The sequence below is a fragment of the Bubalus bubalis genome, chromosome 6 (genome assembly GCF_019923935.1).
Source record: "Bubalus bubalis isolate 160015118507 breed Murrah chromosome 6, NDDB_SH_1, whole genome shotgun sequence".
Taxonomy (NCBI): Eukaryota; Metazoa; Chordata; class Mammalia; order Artiodactyla; family Bovidae; genus Bubalus; species Bubalus bubalis.
Window position 1 is genome coordinate 88,945,288 of NC_059162.1, and position 15,596 is coordinate 88,960,883.

Here is a 15,596-nt window from a genome sequence, read left to right on the forward strand (position 1 = left end):
AAACTATGGTTACTTCTTTTTCACTGCTGCATAGTATTTTATTGTATGAATATATCAGTTTGTTCCTTCTGTTGTTAAATTTGGATTCTTTCCTGTGCCAAGCCATTATATTCAGAGCTGCTATGAACATTCTTACACATTCTTCTGACGCACATGTGCAAGGATTCTCTAGGGAATGTACCCAGGAGTGAAATTGTTGGGTTGTAGAGCATGTACTTATTCTACACTAGGTAATACTGAGATTTTTCTGAAATGGAGGTATCAATTTACAGTCTGACCAGTAGTATACAAGACTCCGTTTGTATGATGCTCAAGTGCTGCAAGCTCAGAGTAGAATAGTCATTTTATACCAGTTTCTTTGGCTTCGGGCACAAGAAAAATTAGAATAGGCATGACTTACTGATATGATTGAGGGCTTCCTGGGAAACTGCTTGAGAAGTCAAAATAATAACAGTAGACATTGAAAGAAATAAAAACAGTAGACATTATTTAGTGACTATATATTACATTCATGCTCACACCTTATAGATTTTCCCACTTTTGTCATATGAGACAAAGAAGTAGTATAGCTCAGAGACTGGGCGTGGTATGGGGAGTGAATTCTTTCCCTTAGTGCCTAAGATTTCGTATCTGCAAAGGAAGGATTATATACTTCCTATTTCATACTGAAGAGTAAGTGAGTTAGTACATGTATAACGTTAGATTAGTGGATGACACATAAATGATGAGTAATCTTTGTCTATTTACCTATCTATGATCTGTCCCTATGTATGTATGTATGTATCTGTCTATCAGCTATTTTCTGTAGGCTCACTTAGCGACTGTCACTTACAGGACACTTTCTTGTCCTGCCTCCAGCTTGTGTCATATATGACTGAGTGCTCTGCCCTTTGCCCTTGCACTGTGACTCCCTTGCTGGCAGGGATGCGTATTGTCCCACTTACATCTCCAGGGTGACCTCCCTGAACATTATAGTCACCAGGTTGTCAGGTGGGTTGCAGCAAATTTCAAGGTGTGAAAATGGATCCCCTGACATGCCAGGGCTCCGTATCCATTCCAGACAGAAACAAGAAAGACAGCATGGTGGAAGACTTGGTGGTCCTTGTACGAGGAGGAGCGAGTGAGTATGTCACTGCCCTGGCATACAGAGAGCTGCCAACAGCGGACCTGATGCAGGAATGGGGAGATGCAGTGCAGTACAATCCGGACATCATCAAAGTTAAGGTACACGCACCCACCCCACCCATCCTTTCCTCTATTCAGAAAACAGCTTCTGAAGGGTTTCCCTGAGCCAGGGTATAGAATACAGAGCTCAATAAGACACAAGCCCTAACCTTGAGATAGATACCTTAGAGTAGAAAATGTATCCAGAGTGAACTGATTGTAATACTCTGCACAACACCAGCTAGAGACCCCTCACTCCCTCTCACTTGGGCTCCCAAGTTGCTCAAGTAAGTTAACCATCGGCTTCTAGTTCCAAGCTTCTTAAATCAATATTGTTTGCAGTTTATTGGGGAATCCCTCATTTAGTTCTTTGTTCATTTAAACATTTATTCCTGCGACCAACAAGTCATTGCTAAGTTTCTGTGATGTGATGGGAACTGAGGCACTGGAGGAGAACAGAGGAGGGTGCGAGGATGAAAAATGCAGTCTGTGCTGAGCAGTAAGATCCATGGATGCATTACTGTTTTACAGGACAGCATAATACATAATGGTAATCACCAACACGTTTTGGGCACCTACCATGTTCATGATACTCTGCCAAGGACTTTGGGAATGTTATTTCATCTAATTCTCATGAGCCTGCAAATTTAGTATGCTTATCTCCATTTTACAGCTGATAAAAAATCAAGGTCACAGAGGTTTCATCTGTCTGTGACTGCTCAAGAGTCCAGACCTGAAAAGTTGACCTCTTCCCTCCCCTCCAAATTTTCCTGCGGGTTTGGTAAATAGAAAATAATGATCCCAACCACCTGTCACCCAAACAATGGCAGTTTTCCAACCTTAAGCTAAAAAGACGTTAGCTAGAGCAGCGCTGTCATACACATCAGCAGGGTTGGTCCTTGCCTGTGGGCACTTCAGCACGGCGTCCATGTCCCATCTTACACGGACCTCTTCTTGCCATTGTCTGTACAATTATTGATGGTCCAGCATCCACCCTCCGGAGATTTACTCTTACAGCCAAGGAGAGGAGTTAAGGGGCTGGAGCTCTGATGAGAGGCTGTGCAGTTCCTGAACTTGGCAGTTTCCCAGTGTCTTTATTTATATGTCAGTTGCATGGTTGCTGCAGAACAAGAAGGCTGCCATTCAAATCCTTTCCTCTGCCACATATTCAGTAGTTACACTTAGGGTTTAGTTGCTGGCAAGCATCGAGAAAGGTAAAGTGAGCCATAGCTTGCAGGCGGCTCTAGAGAAATCTGGGATGGGCTAATGACATGGTGACATTGGTTGGTATCACAAACAAGCATGGGAGAGAAGAGAGTTCATGGAAAAACAGACCCCTGGTCTTTACTTTTTACTGATATCTTACCTGAATTTTGTTTTAAACTTCAAATTAATGGATTGCTCTGGTTACCTATCCATTTAGGTTGGAAGTGCCGTCATGGGCATTGGGAATGTCAAGTATCCAGCAGCATGGGATATGATAAAGGGATGTGTGTTTTGTGTGTTTGTGAGAAAGAGAGAGAGCACATGTTAGCGTGCTAAGCATCTCAGACCTGCCACCATCCTCAGAGATGTGGTACTTCACTGATGGCACAGAGGCTTCACACAGCATGTATGTGATGCCCTGAAAAGTATCATATCTACTATGAGTATAGTGCTGTGAAGAGTTGTGGGGACTGAAAGGGGAGAGATTAGAAAATCAGAGATGTTTCCAGAAGTGGCGGAGGTGAATTTGTTGAAAGCTTTTGTGCATTTCTCCTATATATCCCTAACTTGAGTTGGAAACATCTATTGTAGTCACAGATTCTTTCTGGCAAGAGAAAACTGTTTATGACTTCATATTATCTCAAAATAATTCTCTGCACAATCAGTTTACCAGGTAGTTGGAGCAGCAAGTGCTTTCCAAGAGAGCAGAGACCACTCGATAAGTAATTCCTAGACACGGAGTACTGGCCAAGGCTCATGTACATAAACCAGTCTTAAAGATCAATATCTGGAAACACAGTTCCTATAGGAGCCAGGTAGGCAGGAAAGAAGACCAGAGAAGAGCCCATTCACATTGTCTACTGGTGAACATTAGATATAGAGACATGGCGCTTTCTTCAAAGAAGAGGTAGAGAAATCACTGGACATATATAGAGAACTTTGAACACAAAAGATTGAGATTATATCCAAGATAAAATAGACAAGCATACATCTAAACATAGAAGTAAACGTTACAATATATTTTCTTTGTGATTATAAGAAAATAAAGAATTTATGAACTAAAAAATAGAAGCCGAGATGTTTAGACACTAATCAGATGAAAAGGGAAATGGCTGAATGTAGGAAGCCAAAAGCACAATAGTAGAATCAAAACCTACATTGGAAACTATAAAGAACAGAATTGACACTGCAGAAAGTTGAGTCAGTGATGTGGAAGGTGCTGTAAAAATGTTCCTATAATGCAGAAGCAAAAGACAAAGAGATTAAAACAATGATATAAAAGAAATATGATGGACACAGAGTACAGCAGTGGAAATCTAAAACCCAGAGCATTCTTCCTGAGAAAGATACAGGAGTGAATGTGAAGATGCATTAATCAAGCACATAATAAGGGAAACTTCCCTGAGCTGATAATGCAAAATGAACAGCTCATTGAAAAGCAGGCAAAAGTACTGAAGATAAAACAATACTGAAACACAGCATGGTGAAATTTTTTACTTTGAGGAACAAATAGATCCTACAGAAATAGAAGTCGTACTGATCTTAGAATTATTCGCAGTGCTAAATGCCTAAAGATTGTAGAGTGACAACCATGAAGGAAAAAGCTTGTGTCCCAGTGAAATGGTCTTTAAAGGATGAAAAAATTCCCCAAGACATTTGAAGGAGCCTGGCAATAGAGGATGTCCAAATAATTATGAACTTCAGACAAATAAGGAATATTTTTTTTAGGATAAGCATCTTTCAAATATTTCATGCAACATATTTGGTGGCTCGGATGGTAAAGAATCTGCCTGCAGTGCAAGAAACCTGGGTTCGATCCCTGGGTTGGGAAGATCCCCTGGAGAAAGAAATGGCAACCCATTCCAGTGTTCTTGCTTGGGAAATCCCATGGACAGAGGAGCCTGGCGGGCTACAGTCCATGGCAAAGAGTCAGACATGACTAAGTGACTAACACTTTTTCACTTTATACTAAAATTTCATTTGTTACTTAACTGAAATTCAAATTTAACTCAGAATACTATATTTCATTGTCAACCTTAGTCACAAAGTCTGTCATCCATGGACATATCCATTGTGGTTGGGGTGGCAAGGTTGTGGTCTGGGGTTCAGGCTGATGGAGACTCCATGGTACAGAACATGGCATGACCAAGTGTAGAAGGGAAAATACAGTGCTGAGTGGTTCAAATGAGGCATCAGGAGAGCCTCGGTTATGCCACCATGAAACAGCCCCAAATTTCAACGACTTAGTCCAGCAAAAGTTTATTGCTCAGTCACATTCATGTCCAAAGTATACTGGTAAAGAGGCTTTTCTGAATATCACTGTGGGATCTGGGCAGTGGAGGTTTTATCTTGTCATGTGCCCCCAATATCATCACAGCTGCTGCTGCTGCTGCTAAGTCGCTTCAGTCGTGTCCAACTCTATGCGACCGCATAGAGGGCAGCTCACCAGGCTCCCCTGTCCCTGGGATTCTCCAGGCAAGAACACTGGAGTGGGTTGCCATTTCGTTCTCCAATGCATGAAAGTGAAAAGTGAAAGTGAAGTCGCTCAGTCGTGTCAGACTCTTAGTGACCCCATGGACTACAGCCTTCCAGGCTCCTCTGTCCATGGGATTTTCCAGGCAAGAGGACTGGAGTGGGTGCCACTGCCTTCTCTGCAATCTCTTCTCTGCCATTGCCATCACAGCAATGGTAAGGGACTGGGAAAATTCACCACAATCTCCTGCCAAAGCTTCAACCTGGAAGGGATGCTCCCTCTGCTTACCTCTCACAGCTTAGAAAAAGTCACGTTGCAAACCTGCCCTTAAGGATGGTTCAGGGAAAAGCAATCCTGCCAAGTGCCCAGAAGGAAAAGAAGCTGATTCATTTGGTAAACAGTGATAATGACCATTACACTTTACTGAAGCAATTTATTCAAAGATTCTCTAAAAGCAGGTTACTCTGATTAACAGAAGGTTTAAAATGTAGATGCCGTGGTAGCAAGAATCAGTAAGATATTTCGGACTTAGACTGTCAGATCTCACTTGAAGTAATAAATTCTGAATTTCAAATAAGGAAACCCACAAATATTATTAAGTGGAAGGTAACACAACAACAAAATAATTTGCCGCACGTGAAATCTTTCATGTGTAAGGAATGATACTGTTTATAAGAAAAATATCTCAAAGAAATAGAAAACTCTCAGAAGAACTCAGATGATAAATAAGCAAAATTTTAACTTCTCAGCAATAAAAATGAAAATTAAACAATACAAAGTATCTTTTGCCTATCAGATTAATGATGATTAAAAATCTTTAATACTCAACCTTATTGGGAGCAATGGGATGGAAACTTTTATATTATGAAATAGGACTATAAAATGGTACATCCCTTTAGGAAAAGAATTTAACTGTATATATCCAAGACATTAACAATGTTTACAGTGTTTGATCCAATAACCCTAAATGCAAAAATTGTCTGTAGAAATCATTTTAAAAATTGGTAAAGATGTATCTATAAAGGCCCGCCTGATTTTATCTGCTGTAGTCTCACTTTATCTGAAGTTTTGCTTTCTGAGGTTCAGTTACTCATGGTCAACCATGATCTGAAAATATTAAATGGAAAACTCTTAGAAAGAAGCAATTTTTCAGTTTTTCATTGCAAGCCATTCTGACTAGTGGGATGAAATCTTGCTCTGTCTCCACTGCATCCCCACCTGGGATCCCCAGCCATCAGCACCATCTGCTCCTGACATCCAACCCCTGACATGATCATGGGTCAGTAATCCAGGACCACCGAAGCAGGTGAGCTTTCTGATGGCAGATCAACAGTAGCCTGACACTATGTCATGATGCCTCCGTCGTTCACTCACTTCAGCTGATCACGCTAGCATGCTATGATCTCATGTTATCACAAGTAGAAGAAGGGTACTACAGTACAATCAGATGTTTTGAGAGACAGAGAGAGCACATTCACAGGACTTTTATTACAGAGTATTGTTATAATTGTTCTATTTTTAGTTCCCATTGTTAATCTCTCATCATGCTTAGTTCATAAATTAATCATAGTATATGGGTATAGGAAAAGACATACTATATGTTGAGTTTGGTGCTCCTCATGGTTTTGGGCAATCATCAAGGGTCTTGGAATGTATCCTGACTGATAAGGGAGGACAACCATATTTGTAGTAGCAAAGGAAACATAAAAGTGGAAGCAATCTAAAGATTCAATAACAGAGTATAGTTGAATACATTGTAGTCCACCGGACAACAGGATACCCTGTAGTCATGAAAATCATTTTATCAAGGGTTATTGAATAGCATAGGAAAATGTTCATAATATGACATTAAGTGAAAAAAGTGGAATGTAAACATGTGCTTTTCTTATGCCATCAATTTGGTATAAGTATCTGTCCATCTACCCTTCCAAAAATATATTCTGAAAGGGCACAAATCACAATGGTAACAGTTCATATCTGCTGCTGCTTACCGAGTGTTACTCTGGTAAATTTCTTTAAGTTTTCTGTGCCTCAGCTTTGCCATCTATAAAATGGAGATACAGAAGTTTACCTGATTCCCAAGATTGTTGTGAAGATTAAGTTAGATCACATATGTTTTTAGTTCAGCAACTAATGAATGCTGGCTATGGCAATAATCAAGAATGCCAATCACCAGGGTCCATCATAGACACCTGCAGGGAGTTTTATAGACCGTGCCTGCCTGGCGTGCTGCAGTTAAGGGGGTCGCAAAGAGTCGGACATAACTTAGCGACTGAACAACCACCACCATCTCTGTGCAGCAATGTAATCAACAGTTTTCATGAGTGCAGGTGTGCTGAGGAACCAATGATCAATGTGAGTAGTTAGGATTGGGTGTCTGGGGAAGAGATGTAGAAGAAAGAGGGAGGAAGGGAGGAAAGAAGAAGAGGACAAAAGAGAAAAAGACAGGAAAAAGGAACCAGCAAACCAAAAAAAAGACAAGTGAGCCACATTAAGTTAAGAAGGAAACTGTGGAGGGAATCTTAGGAATTGCTGCCAAGTCCCAAAGCAGACTGTCCTGGAGAACCCTGGGATAGAGGTTGGGAAAGGAGAATAATCACCATTTTTAACCAGTTTTCATGAACTAGTAGGAGAAGCACAGATTTGGGATTAGAGTCCTGGCACCGCTATTCAATCAGTTCGTCAACCTAACCTCACCTGAAATGGCGCTGGTAATTGCTCCCGTGCGAGGATGAAGGAGGATCATAGCACAGCCCCTGGCACACAGTGCCACTGACTTCATCTCCTGGAGCAGATCTTAGAACTAGTAGGAAAATGCCTGGTAGGTTAAAAGCAGGTTAAAGGCAGCCTTTCGAGGTGCTCTGGCAGGGAGAGCAGGCTGTTGGAGGAGCTCATTGTGGGTGTACAGCAACCCCCTATGTACCCCCGCCTACCCACCATGTGTGGCCAGAAGCTGGACCATTCTGCAAACAGCCTCTGGATCAATTCATTGACCACAAAACGGTGAGACAATGGGACCACCAAGGGGCCTTGCTTTGCCCACTGGAGTGAAGGTCAGCATCAGATGCATTAAGAAATGGAAGCAATTTTCTTCCCACTGGAGGCTTCTATTAGGCATGATTGCCTGTGTTTAGATGGACCCTAAACTCTCCAGGGCTGGATTAGCGCAGGATCACAAACAAAATCTGGCGAGAAACCTGACCCTGGAGCTGAAACTCTGAGCCAAGAGGCTCTGAACATGTTTAACTACCTCTTTGGACTTTGCCTCTGTCTTTTCCAAGGCCACAAATATCTGTGGCCTCCTGCTCTCAGACACTGCCATGCCCACTGAGAATATCTTTCTCTCTGCTTGCCACACCCTGGCCTCCATGCCAGCTGCTGTTACCCTAATGAGGCCTCCCATTCCATTTTCATCCTTCTACCCACTCTTATTAGCCACTCTCACTAAGCTTGGGGATGAACCCTCCAGACACAGCTGAGCAGTATATAGGTCTGATCTTCAGGAGCTTACAGTCTATTTAGAGATGAAGGAAAAGGGACTTCAGCCCAAAACATTGACCACAAGGGAGAAAAGAGGTAGAATTTGCATTGGATGAGTAGTGTAGACAGTATGCTGAGCATTTCATAGTAGGAAGGTGTTCTGGAAGCTTCAGAGCTCAGGGGAAGTTTCCCTAATGGTGGCTCTTGCATGACATGAAGGATTTTCACAGGTTTGGGGTGGAGGTATTGCTGGAACAGGGCTCCTATAATACTTCCAAAGAGCGGCTTGCAAATCACCTCCCCTCTCCCACCAAAGAGAGATTAACAAGCTCCTCCTCTCTACCCTGGTTACTGTCCTGCAATTGGAGAAGGAAATGGCAACCCACTCCAATATTCTTACCTGGAAAATCCCATGGACGGAGGAGCCTGGCCGGCTACAGTCCATGGGGTTGCAAAGAGTCACATGATTGAGTGACTTCATTTTCCTCTCTACCCATTACAAGTTACCACTGTTACCTGTAACCACTGTTCTGTAAGTATCCGTTAGTACAACTGTCTGTATCTCTAGATGCTGAGTTCTGGGGGAGTGAAGTGGGGATTTTATCTTATTCCTTACTGTGCTTCATGCCTGGCACTTGGAAGGTATTCAGCAAGTGTTTGTTGACCTGAACTTGAATGGGCTTGTTTGTGGCTATTGGGTGGGATGGGAAAGAGAAAGGATGGGGTGTCCATCTACGTGCTGTACTGTCCATCCAGTTCCATATGAATCCACTGTGATCTGCATGCACCAAACCTGCCCATTCCTATGGAGCCTTACTTTGGGCTTTTGTTACTATATGACCAATGTATTCTGTTGAAATCAATGCCTTTGCTCCTTTCCCAGGTAATGCCTCTGTATGAACTGGTGACAGCCACAGACTTTGCCTATTCCAGCACAGTGAAGCAGAACATGAGGAAGGCCCTGGAGGAGTTCCAGAAGGAAGTCGACTCCTGCCAGTGTGCTCCCTGCCAGGGGAATGGAGTCCCTGTCCTGAAAGGTACCGTTTCCAGTGTCATTTGTAGAAGCTACCATCTGGATGGGCTGGTTCTGGGGCCAGATCACGTTGTCAGATCCACACAGCTTCCAGAGGTGTGTTTCTAGGTCAAGGTTTGATGTGTGTCTCCAGGGCAATTTCTAGGTCTTTCCCCGGTCCTCTGTCTCAAGCTCCAGGGACTGTCATAAAGCTCCCTTCTTTGTCTCAGAGGAAAAAAATATGAGCCCCTGGCCATTTGGAGCCTTTTAAAGCTGAGCTTCTCCACCCTTGTTGGGCATTAGAACCACTGGGGATCTTTAGAACTACTGATGCTAGAGCCCCAAATGTGATCATCACATGAAACTCTAGGGAAGAGACCCTCATCAGGATGGCTAAACCCTCTCCTCTTCTGGTAGTTCTAATTTGTGGCTGGGGTGTGACTCACCATTGCTAAAGTCCCCACCTTCCTGGAGCACAGTGAGGTGGGGTTGGCCTAAGGAGGCGCCTGTACTCAGGTGGCACTAATGGCAAGGTGCACGATGCTCCTGTCAAGGTGCATGTGAGAATCACCCAGGGACCTTTTCACAGACACAAAGCCCTGGGCCTCAGCCCAAAACAGTGAAAGCAAATCACTGGGACTGGCCTTTTAAAAAGCCTACCAGATAATTCGGTGTACAGTGAAAGTTGGGCAGCTGTTCCACAGCTGAATTCACTGGCAGACAGAATCCATGATTTTGCAGAGCTTTTAGACTAGCAGGAGAGCTAGACTTGACCCAAAGGTTGCATTAAAATGTACCAGTGTTAGGACCAGGAAGTCAGAATGCAGGCAGCTAGAAGAGGCTGCTTGGGCTGTCAGGATACCTAGGTTCTAGCCACAAGGGAAAGCATTAAACTGAAGGCAGGGACAAGCTGAGATGCTATCGCCTGTAACAGGGAGTGGGGAGGGACTCCTGGTCAGACAAAAGGCCCTCCCTGGGCCGAGCAGGGGAAACCCCTCCTGCATATCCTGACCAATACATGGTGAGACAATTGGAGGATGGAGAGGTGGCAGCATAGATGGGCCATGAGAACTTCATTGCTAACTTGAGGGTCACATCCAGGGTCACCGCAGTGGGCAGAGTAAACATGGGCAGGGCTGGGGCCTGGGGTTGTCTGCTGTTAGATGGGCTGAGGAAGGGTCTGGTCCAGCATAATGCTGAAACAGGGTGCCAAGAGCACCTGGGTACGGCAGATCCCAGCCTAGGGAGCCAACCGGCAGAACTCATGTGGGTAGAGTGAGCTCAACAGAGGGGACATGAGAGGAGATCTGTTCTCGGGGAGAAAGATCCCACCTGCTCAGCTGAGATGGATGGATGTGTATCTAGCTTCTCAGAGGGGATGGAGATGAGCAAAGCAGGCATAAGTGACAGCCTAAGGATGGAGAGTTCTCCTTCAGGAACAGGACCTGTAAGTGAGGCTCAGTTCAGCAGGAAGTAGGATCCATTCACCTGCTCCAGATTTTGATCTAGGGTTGCTGAAATCCCCCTTGCCTTGTGTGTAATTTGGACCTAGAGACTGGGACTCCCTGGAGGCTCTACTTTGGAGGTGAGGAAGAAAAGGAAGCCAGAGACTGAAAGGGCCTGGCCTGTAAAGTCCTGTAAAAAGAGTTCATGTGGTTGATGTGAGAGAAGCTCCAGGGTGACATGTGACAGATTAACATAAAGAATAATTTCTAAAATGTCAGAACCGACCAAAGGGAACATAAAAGTGAAAAGTGAAAGAAAGTGAAAGTCGCTCAGATGTGTCCCACTCTTTACGACCCCATGGACTATACAGTCTGTAGAATTCTCCAAGCCAGAATACTGGAGTAGGTAGCCTTTCCCTTCTCCAGGGGATCTTCCCAACCCAGGGTTTGAACCCAGGTCTCCTGCATTGCAGGTGGATTCTTTACCAGCTGAGCCACAAGGGAAGCCCAAGGTAGCATGAGACGTCCAAGAGTAGTGAGTTCTTCATCACTAGAGGTGTTCAAGCAAAGACAAGGAAATTACTTGATGTGAAATTGAGCACCAGTGACCACTGGCCCCAATGACCTCAGTAATGTATCTTCTGACCCCCAAAATCCATAAGTTTAGGTCAAAGGTCAGCTAATGGGTAATTTTTCTCAGTAGCTCTACATCATTTTCTGTGGTGGAATAAACACCCTTTCATGAGCAAAGGACCTTCAAGAAAGGAGTGGGTATTCTTGGCATTGAACCTTCTTATTTCAAACCATTCAGTTAAACGTTCGTCCTATTTTAACCTAATGGAAAAGCTGTGAAGTGGAGGGAGGGTTGAACTCCAGGAGCTCTGTGTTTCACATGGCATGATTCACGTTTTCTCCGCCTTGTCTTCACAGGAACACGCTGTGAGTGCATCTGTCCCGCTGGATTCCAAGGCTCGGCCTGTGAAGTCACACACCGGAAAAGTAAGGAGTCTGTGAGGGTGGGTTGGGAAAGGAAAGTCTAGGGAAGTCCAGAAAATAATTCAAAAGGGTAAGAGCAAAGTCAGGGCATAGACTAGGGAACTGGACACTATGAACTTGTGATCCGTCTTTTTTTTTTAAGCTTTATTTGTTTATTGTTTTGGCTGCGCCAGGTCTTCACTGATGTGAGTGCAAGCTTTCTCTAGTTGCAAGGAGCTGGGCTTATTCTTCATTGCGGGGTGCGGGCTTCTCATTGTGATAGCTTCTTGTGGAGCTTGGGCTCTCACAAAGAGTGGGCTTCAGTAGTTGCAACAGCCAGGCTCAGTAGTTGTGGCACCTGGGCTTAGTGGCCTTGCTGCATGTGGGATCTTACTGGACCCACCAAGGCTTGAACCCATGTCCCCTGCATTGGCAGGTGGATTCTTAATCACTGGACCCCCAGGGAAGCCCTTGAGATCCATCTTGACTCCTGACTTTATATTTTCACAACTGAGAGTACTCCATGTTACAAGACTGCTAACGCATGGCAGCCGCAAGTCATCTCTTCAAATCATCCTGGAATGTTTCTTTCTTTTTTTTTTTTTTTTAATGTAGTGAACTCCTTGGAGAAGGCAATGGCACCCCACTCCAGTACTCTTGCCTGGAAAATCCCATGGACGGAGGAGCCTGGTCCATGGGGTCGCGAAGGGTCAGATATGACTGAGCAACTTCCCTTTCACTTTTCACTTTCCTGCATTGGAGAAGGAAATGGCAACCCACTCCAGTGTTCTTGCCTGGAGAATCCCAGGGATGGGGGAGCCTGGTGGGCTGCCATCTATGGGATCACACAGAGTCGGACATGACTGAAGTGACTTAGCAAAGTGAACTCCTATTCAACCCTCAAAATCCAACACAGATGCCCTTTCTTCTGTAAAAATTATTCTAACCCAAGTAGAATTAATTTCTACTGTGGGATCCCATAGGACTTCGAACATGTGTTTATTATAGCTCTTAGCACATTCTATTTTGGGTTGTGTGTGTCTCCCTCCCTGTCTGTGAGTAGGGATCATGTCCTGTTTATATCTCTGAGTCCTCAGGTTCCCACACAGTTACTGCTGTTTAATTAACAACTGAAAGACTGGATTACCATTTTTTAAGCCAGTTTATTATCTAAGAATTCTTAACACCGCCTATCCCCCACCCCCGCCTGTTTCTTTTCCTTTCTGTGCATTTTTGGTGATACCATTAAAAAAAGAAATGGCATATCCAATAAAAATACCAAACATGTATTAAATTCTCCACTAGGAAGATCTCCTGGAAGAGGAAATGGCAGTACAGTCTAGTATTCTTGCCTAGTCCACAGGGTCACTAAGAATCAGATATGACAACAACTGAGCGTGCGTGCGTGCGCGCGCGCGCACACGCGCACACACACACACACACACACACACACACACACACACACACACACCATTTGGTAGCCGACAACTTGGTGAGGGCTTTGACTCAGCATGGATTCAAATTCCATCTCATCATTTAATAGCAAATTACTTGACCTCTTTGTGCCTTGATTTCCTCATTTTTAAAATGGAGATGATGATATTAACACATCATTGACCAGAGATGTATTGGGTTGACCACAAAGTTCTTTCACATTTTTCTATAAGAACATATGGAACAATCTGAACAAAGTTTTTGGTCAACCCAATATTAATGCTTCCCTGATGGCTCAGTGGTAAAGAATCTGCCTGCAGTGCAGGAGACACTAGAGACATGGGTTTGAGCCTTGGGTCAGGAAGCTCCCCTGAAGGAGGAAATGGCAACCTACTCTAGTATTCTTGCCTGGATAATCCCTTAGACAGAGGAGCCTGGTAGGCTACAGTCCATCAAGTCAGACATGACTGAACGACTGAGCACGCATGCATGTACACATATGCAATATTAATGTCACATGTGTTAGTTTCTGCAAAAATCCCCTGGTCAGTAATGTGTTAACTATCTCAAAGAGTTATCTTGAGTCTGTCTTGAGACATAAAAAGCACTTGGAAGGATGCCTAACCCATCAGAAGAGCAAAATAAATATTTGTTCTGGAGCAAAATATATAGTTAATTTTTATTTCAAGTATATTAAATACTTTCATCCTCTCAATAACCTCATGAAGTAGATACTGCCAATACCCCCATTTTATAGATGAAGAATCTGAGGTTCAGTAGGCACCTAATTAACTTGCCCACATGGTAGATATAGGGACCCAGTTTCAGGTCCAGTGAGCTTGTCTCTGTTGCCTTTGATCTTGGTGCCTGCTCTGCCCTCCTCCCCAGTAAAGGGTTCAGGGGTTTCTTCACCCCCTCTCCTGCTATATCTCAACCAGACCCCTGACAGTGATCTGTCCAGTAAGAGTATAATGACAAAAATCACAGGATTTCCACTGGTTGCAGGAGACCTTGGAAATCTCCTTCTCCTGATATCTCATGTTACCAATGGTGAGGCCCAGAGATATTAAATAATGTACCCAGAACTACACTGCAAGTCAGAGGCTCGGCCATGTGCATATCCATCATGGTGAATGTAATTGACTATTTTCCAGTCTCATCAACAACCAGAAATCCTAAAGGGAAAGGCAAATGTCAAGGAGGAGTGAGCACGGTGTTATCACTTCACTGAAAGCACTCAACGACCACTGTGGATAACAGAGCTCCCATTTGATATGCTGAGAAGAAGTTAACCATCTAGCATTGTATACCTTGGAAGTGTCTAAGCTAGAAACCATTTATTCTACTAATATGGACTCAGGGATTCCTATGTGCCAGTTTAGGTGCTGGAGTTCATTCAGTGGTGGGAAAATCAAATATAATTCCTCTCACCATGGAGATTGCTCTTTAGAAAGACCAACATCATTTGAATCGTCTGTTTCTATTGTAAGTGCTACAAAATGCTCTGAGAGCTTAAAATATGAAATATTGATGGGGAATTAGGAATCAGGAAAGGTTTCCCTGCAGAAATAACACTTAAACTGAGATCTGAAGGATGAATAGGATTGACCAGAGGAACAGAGGAGAGAAGGGTATTTGGGGCCAGGAGAACAGCATGTGCAAAGGCCCTGTGGTTGAAAGGAGCATAGTGAGCTAGTGGCCTAAAAGAAGGAGAGTGGACTGGAGTGGGGAGATCAGAGATTCAGATTCCCAGTGCCCTAGGGTTTATATACCTCACCCCTCCTGTAGGGCACTAGTGTATAATAAAGGCTAATTAACATTCATTGACCTTCTTTCTTATAGATGTCCCCATCGATGGGAAGTGGAATTGCTGGTCAAACTGGTCTCCATGTTCTGGAGGACATAAAACAAGACAAAGGCAGTGCACCAATCCACCTCCTGGAAATGGGGGCACCCCCTGCTCGGGCCCTGCTTCAGAAACACTTAACTGTTAAGGAAGGAAAAGCATTTAGCAGGTGATGCTCCTGTGGGTTCAACGCAGCATAAGTGCTGAGCCCTTAGAAATCAAGCCAGCTCAGCCCCACACCTGCTCCCATTTGGAGCTGGCCCATGGGTGGAGGGCTGTGCCATTCAGAATGTTTAAAATAAAGATATTATTTGTCAAGTGCACATTGATTTGAACAAATAGTAAGTTAAACAGTAATTAGGGTCTCCTGAAAGGCTTAACCATCCTGATAATCTTCACTTTGCTCAGCTCAGCAATTTTATTTTACTCACATTTACTACTAGCTGGGATTGTGTTGGAAGTTGTCTATGTGAAAGTCCCACTATCCACCAGTGACCTGCACAGAGTAGGTTCCCAGTGATGGATCCTTGAATAGATATTAAACTGCTCCTATCCTGAGGA

General features: G+C 43.8%; 1 protein-coding gene across 2 annotated transcripts in view; it reads left to right on the forward strand.

The window, feature by feature from the left end:
- C8B (complement C8 beta chain) overlaps positions 1-15,596 on the forward strand; it is a 42,950-nt gene extending 27,354 nt beyond the window's left edge. For both annotated transcript variants that reach the window (XM_006048265.4, XM_025288635.3), the window contains 4 exons: positions 1,061-1,224; positions 9,207-9,360; positions 11,711-11,779; positions 15,032-15,596. In XM_006048265.4, coding sequence (XP_006048327.3) covers positions 1,061-1,224; positions 9,207-9,360; positions 11,711-11,779; positions 15,032-15,183 — 539 coding nt within the window. In that variant the 3' untranslated portion in view covers positions 15,184-15,596. The remainder of the gene's footprint in view (positions 1-1,060; positions 1,225-9,206; positions 9,361-11,710; positions 11,780-15,031) is intronic.